Source organism: Labeo rohita, chromosome 23 (assembly GCF_022985175.1).
Source record: "Labeo rohita strain BAU-BD-2019 chromosome 23, IGBB_LRoh.1.0, whole genome shotgun sequence".
Taxonomy (NCBI): Eukaryota; Metazoa; Chordata; class Actinopteri; order Cypriniformes; family Cyprinidae; genus Labeo; species Labeo rohita.
In genome coordinates this window covers 18,886,347-18,900,396 of record NC_066891.1, presented here as the reverse complement: position 1 = coordinate 18,900,396, position 14,050 = coordinate 18,886,347, and the positions used below count along the sequence as shown (strand labels likewise).

Sequence of the window (14,050 nt, the reverse complement as noted above, 5' to 3'; positions counted from 1 at the left end):
AGATGTAACAAAATCACAATTTACTTAATCTAACAACAAAAGCAATGATGAAACTGTGTAAATGCAGCTGGAAAACAGCAAAAAAAACAACAACCTTATTAATTATTCATACCCCAGTGCATGATGGGAACACCAGTATCAGAAAAGTTGAGTAGCTTTTACATTATTTCATAAAGGTTACATTTACGCTTTAACTTCGACAAACTTGAATTGAGTACCAATGTAAGATTTACTTTGTTTTTTATTAAATTATTGCCTGAACTAATTTTCTAAGGTGTCATATTAAGTGGAAAAGACAAGTCCAAAGACGCTTATAATAGCTTGATCTGGCAACACGGCAGAGGCTGCATCCACGCCCTCACTCACAACTCTCTCAAGCCTCGTCTACTCTGCCAGCGTGTTGCACCGATTATTTTCACACCACGGATGCTAAACATTGTTCCAAACTGTATAAACTTTATACATGTAGATGTTTATGTGAGGAGTTTTAAACAGCAAATTAGTCATTCAGAGAACAAATTTTATTTTTGAACATAAAAAATTGACTGGTGACCTAATAGCTGAATGCAGCCATGAAGAGCAGATTGTCCAGATTTCTGCAGAATTTGAATCGCATCAATGTTCTGCATATCTCTCACCCCTTGTGTATTAGTTTATTAATACACTATTTAATCAGAATTTTTGTGTTGTTTTCCTTTTGAAAAAATGTAAACATCTTTTAAACAAGATTAATATCTTTGAGAATTTAATTGCATAAGATATAAAGACTAGTTATACTAATATTTACTATTACATTTTATAATATTTAATATTTATAATATTTACTATTATATACAACTATTATATTTTAAACTTTTACAGTATATAGTTTTTATCATCTTGTTTGCAGTTTTTTTTTTCCTTGAATTAAAGGAGAAGTCCACTTCCAGAACAACAATTTACAGATAATGTACTCACTCCCTTGTCAGCCAAGATGTTCATGTCTTCAGTCGTAAAGAAATTATGTTTTTTGAGGAAAACATTTCAGGATTTGTCTCCATATAATGGACTGCTATGGTGCCCTGAATTCGAACTTCCAAAATGCATATTACTGTTTTCAGCCGAGGAAGAAGGGTCTTATCTAGCAAAACAATTAGTTAATTTCTAAAAAAAATTACAATTTATATACTTTTTGACCTCAAATGCTCCTCCAACTTTAAAATCATCCTACATCGCTGTTCTACCTTTTTTGTAAAGGGTGTTTGGCCCTCCTTGCCCATTCACTTTGTAAACTGGGTCGGTACTTCTGCAGCGATGTAGGACAATTTTAAACTTAATAAATAAAGTAGAAAATAAGACAGGAGTTTTTCGACATACCCTAACTGTATTGACCCGGAATGTACAGAGTTCACGCAGAGCTAGACAAGACGAGCATTTGAGGTTAAAAAGTATATTAACTGCCATTTTTTTAAGAAAATAACCAATCGTTTCGCTAGATAAGACCCTTCTTCCTCGTCTGGGATCGTTTAGAGCCCTGAAGCCGCATTTAAACTGCATTTTGGAAGTTCAAACTCACTGGCACCATTGAAGTCCACTATATGGAGAGAAATCCTGAAATGTTTGCCTCAAAAAACATTCTTTATGACTGAAGAAAGAAAGACATGAACATCTTGGATGACAAGGGTGTAAATTATCTGTTAATTTTTGTTCTGGGAGTGAACTTCTCCTAATTTTCAAACCCTGGTTTCAGCCATACTGCTCATAGAGCACAATGCAAACAGTATCTCTGACCTGCACTCCAAATGTTCCCAGAACAATGCTGCAGAAGATAGGGTTCGCGAAGATGCCGTCAAACACGTTCCTTTCGCCGTGAATCTTGCGAGCGTTGATCTCGTTGAAGAGCTGCATCAGGACAAAGGTGTTGAAGATGATGGTGTAGTGTTCTGACGGCGGGGAGTGTAGGGGGGCGTCACGGCCGCTGTCGATGTTGAAGATTTTCTCTCCTTGGTAGGATAAAAGAGATGAAGGCGTACAAAATTAAACTGTTCTTAAAACTTTTAAAGGTGCACTCAATATGCACTTATTGTTTTCCCTTTAGACCAGTCACTGTAGTACTGCTCCCACTCTCAAAGCATCTGCTATATGAATATGTAAATATACGTAACATATCTGAGCTTTAAGCTGTTTCGGTAGAGTTTCATCCTTATTATTCCTGTATTATTCATCTTATAAATAATGCAAAACAACACATATTGATTCTTGAACTCTGTCCTACCGACAAACAGCAGGGTGAAGATGATGACGAGCTGATAGACTCCATGACCCAGGATGTTCTTCATCATCGTGAGCGAGATGAGGGGGTTGTTGCGGCCGTAGGGTTTCCTAAGCAGCAGAGCTTCGGTGGGCGGCTCAGTGGCAAGAGCCAAAGAAGCAAATGTATCCATGATCAGATTGACCCACAACATCTGTACTGCTTTTAGCGGAGAGTCCTACACACAAACACACTGGGATTACTGATGAAGGTACTGAACTATGCTCTGGGCCAGTGAAGTGTGTGCAGTAGCAGCAGTCTCCAGCAGGGGGCTCAGTGGTTGGTTTAATTACAGCTTTCTTTGAGAGGTGCAATGCAGTCTGTTCTCCTAACCTGCATGACACAGAGCTATCAGCGATGTAGAGTGGCCGTCTCACACTTACTGCAACGCTACGGGCTAAGACAAACGACACTGATCTGAGGAGATTTGGGGGGACGCAATGTTTGAAGTGAGTGAGTTGCCCTTGCCTTCTCTTATCAGTTAATGCAAATAATTTGCATTTGTAAATGAAGTATTAACTGCTACCGGAGCTATAAAAGAATTAAGAAAAGAATCAAGTCATGCAGGTGAATTCTAAAGGAAAATTCCACATTCAGTACGTTAAGCTCAGTTGACATCACTTGTGACATAATGTTGATTACCACAAAAGTTCATTTCAACTTTGTTAAAAAAGGAGCAAATATGTGGGATATTCATAGGCACTTACAATGGAAATGAATGAGCCAATGTTAAAATACTCTCTGTTACAACAGAATAGCCTTAAAATGTAAACAATATGTGTTAATGTGATTATAGTGTGAAAAATACTTACTAACCTTCTCTGTGCAAAGTTATCCAATTCATTGCCATGACAACCTGACACCTAAAACTCTAAAAATGACGAGTCCCCAAAATTACATGTTTTAACAGAAAAATGACTGCAAGTGCTTTTATGAAAGTATAAGCTTCTCATTTCTTTTAAATCCTCCAAAAATTGGCTCAGTTGCAAGTGCATCAGCACAATCTGAATTTTTGAGAAAATTAAATATTATTTTTTGAGGTAATCAACGCTAAACCACAAATGCTGTCGACTGAGCTTAACTTGTGTGTGAGTCAGTGTTGTTATTGTTAGCTAAAAAAATATTACAAATCATTTTCTGTTATTAAAATAAAGATGAAATAAAATAAATTACAAATGTATTATTAAATTACATAAAAAGAATAAATAAGTTGAAGCAATAAATTACTAAACCTAAAATTTAAATACAATTATTTAAAGCTATATAGAAATATTTTTAAAAATGATAAAACTGACAAATCAGTCACTAAAACTAAAATTAAAATGAAAAATAAAAATAAAACCTCAAAATATTAATAAATACTAAAACAGCATATTAATAAATTAAATTAATAATTAAACAGTTTTTGATATAAAGATTAAATAAAATAAATTACAAATATTACATAAAAGCTTGAACTTGAAAAAAAGAATAAATATTAAATAATAAATATTGTTAAGAAAATGTTAAGGTGAAGCAATAAAGTACAAAAACTAAAACTGAAATAAAATTAATTAAAGCTGTATATATATATATATATATATATATAGCTTTTTTAAAAATGATAAAACCGGCAAATCACAAAAATCACTAAAACTAAAATGAAAACCAAAAATAAAACCTCAAAATCTTAATAAATACTATAATAATATAAATAAAAATCATTTTCAGTTATTGAAATAAAGATTAAATAAAATAAATTACAAATATTACATAAAAACTTAAACAAAAACATAAGTTTAAGCTGAAGCAATAAATTACTAAAACTAAAACTGAAATAAAATTTATCAAAGCTATATAGAAATATTTTATAAAAAATAACACAACTGATAAATCACAAAATCACTAAAACTAAAACGAAAATGAAAAATAAAATCTCAAAATATTAATAAATAGTATAATAGCATATTAATATTTTTTTAGTTATTGAAATAAAGATGAAATAAAATAAATTGCAAATATTACATAAAAACGTAATAAAGAACTTAAAAAGGAATAAATAAGTTTAAGTTAAAGCTAAAAAAATACCTAAAACTGAAATAAAATTAATTATTTAAAAGTATATAGAAATAAAATAAATAAAAAATAAAAAAAGATAAAAATGACAGATCACAAAATCACTAAAATTAAAATGAAAAGTAAAAATAAACAATCAAAATATTAATAAATACTATAATAGCATAATAATACAAATATTTTCAGTTATTGAAGTAAAAATGAAATGAAATAAATTGCAAATACTACATAAAACTTGAACAAATAAATAAACTAAGTTGAAGTAATAAATTACTAAAATTAAAATAAAATGAATTAAAGCTTTATAGAATTTTTTATGTCAAAACTGACACAACGCAAAATCACTAAAACTGAATTTAAAATGAAAACTAATAAATACTATAATTGAATATGAATACAAATCATTTTACGTTATTGAAATAAAGCATTAAATAAATTACAAATATTATATTAAAACTTTAAATTAAAAAAATAATAAATAAATATAGTTGAAGCAATAAATTACTAAAACTGAAATAAAATTAAAGCTAAACAGAAATCTTTTTTAAAAAAATATGAAAATGACACATTACAAAATCACTGAAACTAAAATGAAAATGAAAACTAAAAATAAAATCCCCAAATACTATAATATCATATTAATAAAACTAAAAATAACAGTGTCTTGATTGTGTGCTCTACCTGTGTAATGCAGGCCCCGGTGAAAGCTACGATGACGGCCACTACATTGACAGTAAGCTGAAACTGCAGGAACTTAGAGATGCTGTCATACACATTTCTCCCCCACATGACAGCCTTCACAATGCTGGAGAAGTTATCATCGGTCAGGATGATGTCAGAGGCTTCTTTAGCTACATCAGTGCCTGCTATACCCTGGAGACGGCAAGAGAGACAGAAAGAGTGAGAGATTTAGGCAACGCATGCATCAAAGTCAGTTTCATTGGAGAAAAGTGGCTTTTATTCCTTGGCTTTTATTCTCCTGTGTTATTATACACCCTTATTGGGGGAACATGATATAAGTAGAGCTTCTAATAAATCAATATTCATCTCTAAGCATTACTCATCTCTTAACTACCTCTTGGATGGAAGGACGAATATATGAATAGATTAGAGGGAAGTGTTCGTCAGATATGCTTACCATTGCAAAGCCCACATCTGCCTTCTTGAGAGCCGGCCCGTCATTGGTCCCATCACCAGTCACGGCCACCACCTGTCTCTGCTCCAGCACAGTGCTGTCAATGATGCCTACACAATAGCATCATCACCCAGCAAACAATTACCAGCTAGCACATAACCTTGACCAATCACTGAATACAACTACTGTCACCACAGAACAGAAATTCATTCAACTGACTATATGTTATATATGTACTATATGTTTTACCAGTATGCATTTTTTTTTTAAGAAATACTTTTATTCAGCAAAGATACACTAAACTAATCAAAACTGACAGTAAATACATTTCTAATGTTATAAAAGCTGTATTATATATAGATATATTATAGATTATATTGTTAATAAATGGATGAGAGAATCCTTAAAAAATGCATCACAGTTTGCACAAAAATATTATGCAGCACAGTGTTTTTAACATTAATAAAACATGTTTCTTGAGCACTAAATCAGCATATTTGAATGATTTCTGAAGGATTATGTGACACTAAAGACTGAAGTAATGGCTGCTGAAAATTCAACTTTACATCACAGCAATAAATTACGTTTTAAAATATATTGAACAGAAATGGTCATTTAAAATTCTAATAATATATTACAATATTAACGTTTTACTGAATTTTTGATCAACAAATGCATCTTTGGTGAGCATAAGAGAACTTTCTGATGGTTTTACAATATTTTAATCTAGATGTCTGTTTGATCTAAAGTGTGTAGGGCTGCAGTCAAAGGGTTACAACTTTAAATAAAAAAAAAATCTACAAAAAATGTGATTAAAAATTACATTTAAAAATGTTGAGTAAAAAACGATTTAAAATATATGTATAAAATATATATATAATATAAACTACCAGTCAAAAGTTTTTTAACATAAGATTTGTAATGTTTTTTTTTATTTTTAAAGTCTCTTCTGTTCACCAAGCCAGTATTTATTAGCTCCAAAGTATAACAAAAACAGTCAAATATTAAAAAATTATATTTTAATTGCATTAATTATATTTTAAAATGTAATTTATTCCTGTGATTTCAAATAAGAATTTTTAGCATCATTACTCCAGTCACATGATCCATCAGAAATCATTCTAATATTCTGATTTGCTGCTCAAAAAAACATTTATTATTATTATTATGTTGAAAACAGCTGAGTATAATTTTTTCAGGTTTCTTTAATGAATAGAAAGTTCAGAAGAACAACATTTATCTGAAACAGAAATCTTTTATAACATCATAAATGTCGTTATCATCATCTCTGATCAATTTAAAGCATCCTTGCTAAATAAAAGTATTTATTCTATAATTTCTTTTTTATTTAAAAAAAAAATGATACGGACTCCAAGCTTTTGAATGGTATAGTGTATAATGTTACAAAAGCATTTTATTTCAGATAAATCTTTGGATCTTTCTATTCATCAAAGAATCCTGAAAAAAATGTACTCAACTGTTTTAAAAATTGATAATAATAATAATAGCAAATGTTTCTTGAAAAGCAAATCTGCATATTAGAATGATTTCTGAAGGATCATGTGACACTGAAGACTGGAGTAATGATGCTGAAAATTCAGCTTTAAAATTACAGGAATAAATTACATTTTAAAATATATTTAAACAGAAAGCAGTTATTTTAAATAGTAAAAATATTTCACAATATTACTGCTTTTGCTGTATTTTGGATCAAATAAATGCAGGCTTGGCAGAAGAGACTTCTTTAAAAATCATTAAAAAACCTACTGTCAAAAAAACGTTTGACTGGTAGTGTAAGTTTGACAGTTTTGGACACTACGTAACTCCCATACCATACATGGTAGTGTACAATAAGATACAAGCGAGTCTAGGTTTGTCAATGATGAGTGGAAAGAGCATCCCACCTTTTACAAGAGTGTGTTTGTCCGTGGGGGAGGAACGTGCAAGGACTCTGAGCTTGGGCCAGATCTTATCAATCCTCTCCTGCTCAATCTATAACACGAACACAAACACACACACATGCACGTACACAGAACACAGACATCCATGATTCACTTTAGTCTGTATTGGTTTGGTGCTGAGAAGTCTGAGATCCAGTTTTCACGAACCTCTCCTTTCTCATTCCTGATTCTTCGGTTGAAGTCTTTACCCTCCAGGCACAGAAAGTCATCCCCGGGCTGAATGATGCCACACTTGGCAGCAATAGCTCGTGCTGTGTTGATGTTGTCGCCGGTGACCATGCGCACAGTTATGCCTGCCCTCTGACACTTGCGAATGGCTTCAGGGACCTGCGGGAGGAGTAGAGAAATGCCTGACAAGGGAAAACACATTCTGAAGATACAGGAAACATGTTCTAACTGCATACTGTACCTCAGGTCGAACGGGATCTTCAATCCCGACGACTGCGATGCAGGTCAGATCGGTGACAATTTCAGCTTCATTTTCCCAGTCAGGCTCAGGGTCGCCGGGAAGATCACGATAACCGATGCAAATGGTTCGCAGGCCTTCACACGCCATGGGCTCGATCACTTTCTTCACCATCTCATCTCGGTCCCGTGGCTTGAAGCTTCGTGCTTCACCATTGGCACCAAGTATTGCGGAACACCTGAGGTGCAAGAGAAAGCAGGAATGACAAAACGAGGTGTTTAATGACAACCAACAAACAATTGATGGTTTTAACTCCTAGATCCCGTTGTGGTTTACTAACTTTTTCAGAAGGATCTCAGAGGCTCCTTTGCTGTAGAGCCGGAAACTTCCATCCGGCATCTGCACCACAGTGCTCATGGACTTGCGTACAGAGTTGAACGTGTAGACTTTGTAGAGCTTCTCTTCTGGGATCTGCTCTCTCACAGGGACGTAGTCTCTTTTCAAGTCCAGCAGGAAGCCGAGCAGACCACACTCTGTCTTATTACCAACCTGCTTGGGCAGACCACCTTCCACATCCGGTGGCTGAACGAAAAGTGAAATGAAGCATAGGACACGGAGGAGAGAAAATGGAAAGAATTGGATTGGAAAAGTTTCTATTTATATTTGACAAGCCAGCACAACAGTAAATTCTAGACCTTTTCAGCATTTCAGCCAGGGCTCAACCAACTAAAACTAGCTGAGGCTGGATTTAAAGAAGTTCTCACCAAGATTTTGGAGGTATAGGCGCAGTTGATAGATATGGCATTGATAATCATCTCTAGGGTGTTGGGGTTGATCTGGCTGGGGTCTGGGATCTCACGGAAGTGCTGGTCATTGACGTAGGCTTGCACTACAGTCATGCGGTTGGTGGTAAGTGTGCCGGTCTTGTCTGAGCAGATGGCAGTGGCGTTGCCCATTGTCTCACAGGCATCCAGGTGACGCACTAGGTTATTGTCCTTCATCATTTTCTGAATTAACAACAATAGAAGATTTGGGTGGTGAAAAAACAATGCTGACAAAAGCAAAATATGATGAAAATATTACATGAATAAACATCCAGAGAAAAATGTGTTTATTGTGTTCAAATTTGCTTATGTAATGTGTTACTTCACAATACATTTGATTTGCTGTTTACACACACACACACACACACACACACTCACATGCACAGTGCACCTGTTCTCTCTCACCTTAACTGAATAGGCCAGGGAGATGGTAACAGCAAGGGGAAGACCCTCAGGCACGGCAACCACCAGCACAGTCACACCAATGATAAAGAATTTGACAAAATACTGCACGTAGATGGGCGTGCACTCAGGCAACCAGCTTCGCCCTTCCACCACAAATGTCTCGATCACAAAGTACAGCACCAGGATGATAACTGTAATGGCTGACATCACAAGACCTACAAAAACAAGAGCACATAATACATAATCTTCAGGATACTTGCAGATCAATCTATAGTCAATCGATTGAATATAAATAAAGTGATGTACTACTTATCAAAATTACAGCATATCTGATTTATTTCTAATAATTTTTTTTTTTCTAAAATAAAAATAGGGGTATAATTTAGGTCAATTTTCATAAAAAGTAACAATATTACAATGTTGTGGCCTAATGGTTAGAAAGTTGGACTTGTAACCCGAAAGTCAAACAAATTGTAAATATAGGTTACCATACCTGTCACAAAAAAATTAATTTAATTTTTTTTTACTTTCAGTGAGTGTGAGTGTGAAAACGTAGCACAAAAGTAACTTAACACATTAATTTCCATAACAAGTAGCAAATTCATTAGTTAGCACTTCCTCTCAATAATGGTGAGAACATGTAAAATTAATGTTACACTTCATGAAACACAATTAGCTGGTTCTTCCTCATAGTTAACTGACAATATGTAGCACAACATGTAACATGTTACTTTCCATAAAAAGTAACACAATTAATCAGGCCTTACACCCATTACTGGTGAAAATATGTAACAAGTAACACAACGTGTTACATTCCTTGAAAAATAACGACGTAACACAATTAGATGGTACTTCCTCTCAGCTAACAGTGACAAAATGTATCACAACATGTAACATTACTTTTCATAAAAAGTATAAAAACACAATTAATCAGCACTTACACTCCATTACTGGTAAGAATATATAACAAGGAACACAATGTGTTACATTCAATGAAAAATAACATTGTAACAAAATTATGTGGTACTTCCTTTGAGTTAATATGGTAAAAATGTAACACATGTAAGATGTTACTTTCCATTAAAACTAACAATTAATCAGGACTTGCACTCCATTACTGGTGAGAGTATGTAACAGAAGAACACAGTGTGTTACATTCCATGAAAGATAACAATGTAACACAATTAGCTGGTACTTCCTTTGAGTTAACACTGAGAAAATAAACCATAAAAAGTAACAAATATGTAACAAAAGTAACACCTTTCATAAAAAGTAACAATGTAACACAATTAACACAATTTCATTCTCAGTGGGAAAATGTGGCACAAAATTTAATGTTACTTTCCATAGTAACAATGCAATACAATTATTGAGCACTTCCACTCAATTTATTGAGAGAATATGTTACAACGCAATACGTTACAATCCATAAAAAGTGACGATGTAACACAATTATCAAGTGCTTCCTTTCAGTTAACAATAAGCTCAAAAGTAATTTAAACTGTTACTTTTTATAAAAATCTAGCACAAATAGTTATTTTTTTAAGAAGTAACAGAATACTGTCACACTTAGCTTTAAGTAACATTCTGCAAAACAGAATATAACTTTGTGTGAGGATATAAATAACAGACAATAGGATGAGCACAGCAGTGTGTAAGTGTGTCAGAGTGAGGTGATTTATCTTTCCATATGACATCACCTCGTAATTGGCCACATGAAGTCCCACGCACCTGCTTTGCCAATCTGTACAGCCAGTTTGGTTAGTTTGCCCTGCAGTACAGACTTCTCCTTCTTGGGCACATTGGCTTTTTTCTTCTCTCTCTCCTCCACTTCTCCGCCCTCCGCACTCTTCAGAGGCTGCATCTCCATGGCAACGGCTCCATCCTGCTTTTTGGCTGGTGGGCGGGACATGAGTTAGCGTCACTACATATGGACATCAAATCTGTCGTGTCACAACTCAGAGGCATCGTGAGAGGCCTCCGGCATTAACGAGACTCATTCAAAGCTCTGAATACCTTCATGCCACACATCAGAGGTTTACGCTCAAAGTGGCGTACACACATTCACTGGACACACAACGAAGGAAAGCAAGACAAATGTGGACACGCACAGCATAAACACTGAGAGTCAGACCACAACAAGTTCTCGAGTTGTACAGAGCTGGCACTATTCAGCAAAATGTGTTTGGGTGCTTTTCCTTAACACCAGAAACAGTGCACTACGGTTACAATGAACTACGCAAGGAAGCGGTCGTCATGTATGTCGTCGAGCAACCGTGTGTGATGCTACACAAAGAGTGTGCTTCTGCCTCTTTATGTATGTGGCTGTGTGCATACATGGTATTAGTGCTTATATTTCCAGTTGCTATCCTGATATAGCAACAGCGTAGCTGAGGAGTCCACAGAAATTTTCCACAACAAGAAAATAATTAACCCCTCATTCGCTCCATTCATCTACTCTACTATCCCTGTGGTACCTTTATTCTGATTGGTCTCCACAGCTGCCTCTGGCTGCTTGCCTGTGAGAGAGAAAGACAGAGAGAGAGAAAGAGAGAGAGAGAGATAGAGGGGAAACAAGGGAATAAAAAGCGACAGACAGAGACAGAATGAGAGACAGGGCACACAGTGTTCTTGAGTGGGGAAAATGAGAGCGCACAGAACTATGGAAACAGACACACAAACGCAAACATACGGCACACACATTGAGCTGAGCTCTTAAACTATGACATGTTAAACCTGTGAATGCGCTGCACCACAATTCTGGGGTTATTTAGTGCTGACTGTAGACACTTCATCTATGCTGAAAGTGTTCTGCAAATCCAGTGGACTCAAAACAACAGGGCTGTGCATTACGTACCATTGGTGATGCCACTCGGTTTGGCCATAGTTGTTAGTGAGTAACTACTGTCCTCTGATTGGATAGCGAAACAAAGGGATAGTGCAGGTGTGGAGGAGGGGGATCGTGGGAAATTGTTAGGATTGAGTGGTGGTAGAGGTGAGAAAAAAAGAGAAATTAATGATGATCATGTGGTATTAAGGGAAACTGAAAAAAGCCAAAACTGCATGTGCTATACAAGGTTGTTAATATGAAATTACAAGTACTGACAGTACTTCATTAGTGTCCTGCAGTGTGACGTTCCTGCAAGATGATTCTGCCTCATGTAAAAGATTGTTTTCTAATTCTTGTGTAACAGTTATTTGGGCTGTCATCATTCTAGTTAAATTAGTCATCTAGTTAATTTAGCATGATTAATTATCAACAGATTCACAAGCTATGTGAGATTAACATTTCAAGTGTCCTTAAATGCAGCAGTTATGGTGCAAGATGCAGAAAAAAAATGGTAAAACACAGAGCAACTAAATAAAAAATACTAAATAAAAAATAAAAGCACACAAAGAATCTACTTATAAAGAATATATTAATCTAGTCAATAAGTTACTGTTATATAACGTGTGAATTACCATCATTCTGAGTTTTTGCTCAGCAAATATTTATATACGCAACAGAGTTATTATGAGACATGTTTCCATTACAGATTTGCGCTAAATTTTGGCGATATATTAATATATTAATGGCTGTTTCCATTAACCAATGTTATGCGACTAAAACACAAATTTTTTCCTCTCGCGATAAGTCATGGCAACAGATTTCTGTAAGATTTGATGGATTTTGGCTATATTTAATTGAAGGAGGCATATGTGTATATCTTTATAGAAGGAGCGCGGAGAGCTGCTTCAAACGTGTGTAGCACAGCTGGCGTGAACACAAGCATTGACTAGAGTGGCCACGATCAGCTCTGGTGGCTGTGTCAGAGTAAATGGTCTAAGCCTTAACGGCAGGGAGTGAGAGTGGTCACGTATAAAGTGTTTCTTGGAGTTACACTGAAGAAAGATCACATCGCTTTTTACATATGCCATGTGACCTGTAAATGCGAAAAAAAAACGTTTCCATTGCAGTTTTTTGCAAAATAATCCTTTTTCAAATTGCCTGAAAAACTACCTCATGCGAACGTAAAAACATATTTTGCGATATATGGGTTTTTTTGCGCAATTGACGCTTTTCCATTAGGCATATTTTCAATTTGCAATTTCAATTTGCACAGTTTGAAGGGTAATGGAAACGCAGCCACAGTTAAATTAAATAAAACAAAAGCTGGAGCTAGAATGAATAAATAAACAAATAAAGGTTAAATAAAAATAAAATAAAATAAATAAAAATTAAATGAAATAAAATATTATAAAAACTTTTATTTCAGCTAGCTGTAAAGCCAACATTTCTCATTTTAATTTAGTCTAATTAATTTAGCTTACATACACATATTTAAAAACAACTACAAAAAATGATAAAAACATTATTGCGATTAATTAACACACTGAGTAATTATTTTATTCATTTTATTTTATTAATTTATTGATAGCCCTAATTGTTGTACATGTAGTTTTTATGGCCTCCTCTTAACTGAGATGCAAAAAGCTTTGAAGGGTGAAAAAACTAAATATACACTATCCCTCATGCATTCATGTGGATTTTAACTTCAAATCTTAAAGGGATAGTGTGTGTAAAAAAAAAAAAAAATCAGTCATTAATTACTGACACTCATGTCACTCCAAACCCATTTTCAGAACACAAATTAAGATATTTTTGATGAAATCCGAGAGCCTTGTGACCCTGCATAGACAGCAACGCAACTGACACGTTCAAGACCCAGAAAGGTAGTAAGGACATCATTAAAATAGTCCATGTGACATCAGTGGTTCAATGTTAATTTTGTGAAGCTACGAGAATACTTTTTGTGTGCAAAGAAAACAAAAATAATGATATGTTCAAGAATTTCTTCTTTTCTGTGTCAGCGTTCACGGGAGAACCATGACGCATGCAGGGTCAGAAAGCCCTTGTATTTAATCAAAAACACTGCATCAAATTTGTGTTCCGAAGATGAACAAAGCTCTTACAGGTTTGGAACAACATGAGGG

At 34.5% G+C, this 14,050-nt stretch overlaps 1 protein-coding gene across 7 annotated transcripts in view; it reads right to left on the bottom strand.

Moving 5' to 3' along the window:
• atp2b3b (ATPase plasma membrane Ca2+ transporting 3b) overlaps positions 1 to 14,050 on the bottom strand; it is a 74,036-nt gene that overhangs the window by 24,439 nt on the left and 35,547 nt on the right. For 3 of the 7 annotated variants that reach the window (XM_051096379.1, XM_051096372.1, XM_051096375.1), the window contains exons 7-19: positions 11,934 to 11,987; positions 11,554 to 11,595; positions 10,808 to 10,972; positions 9,077 to 9,291; positions 8,612 to 8,854; positions 8,188 to 8,429; positions 7,851 to 8,085; positions 7,589 to 7,768; positions 7,385 to 7,472; positions 5,484 to 5,590; positions 5,027 to 5,218; positions 2,255 to 2,468; positions 1,771 to 1,982 (exon numbers count right to left, since the gene is read on the bottom strand). In XM_051096379.1, the coding sequence (XP_050952336.1) occupies positions 1,771 to 1,982; positions 2,255 to 2,468; positions 5,027 to 5,218; positions 5,484 to 5,590; positions 7,385 to 7,472; positions 7,589 to 7,768; positions 7,851 to 8,085; positions 8,188 to 8,429; positions 8,612 to 8,854; positions 9,077 to 9,291; positions 10,808 to 10,972; positions 11,554 to 11,595; positions 11,934 to 11,987 (2,189 nt within the window). The remainder of the gene's footprint in view (positions 1 to 1,770; positions 1,983 to 2,254; positions 2,469 to 5,026; positions 5,219 to 5,483; positions 5,591 to 7,384; positions 7,473 to 7,588; positions 7,769 to 7,850; positions 8,086 to 8,187; positions 8,430 to 8,611; positions 8,855 to 9,076; positions 9,292 to 10,807; positions 10,973 to 11,553; positions 11,596 to 11,933; positions 11,988 to 14,050) is intronic. The other 4 variants (XM_051096373.1, XM_051096377.1, XM_051096374.1 and 1 more) reach the window with 2 other exon arrangements.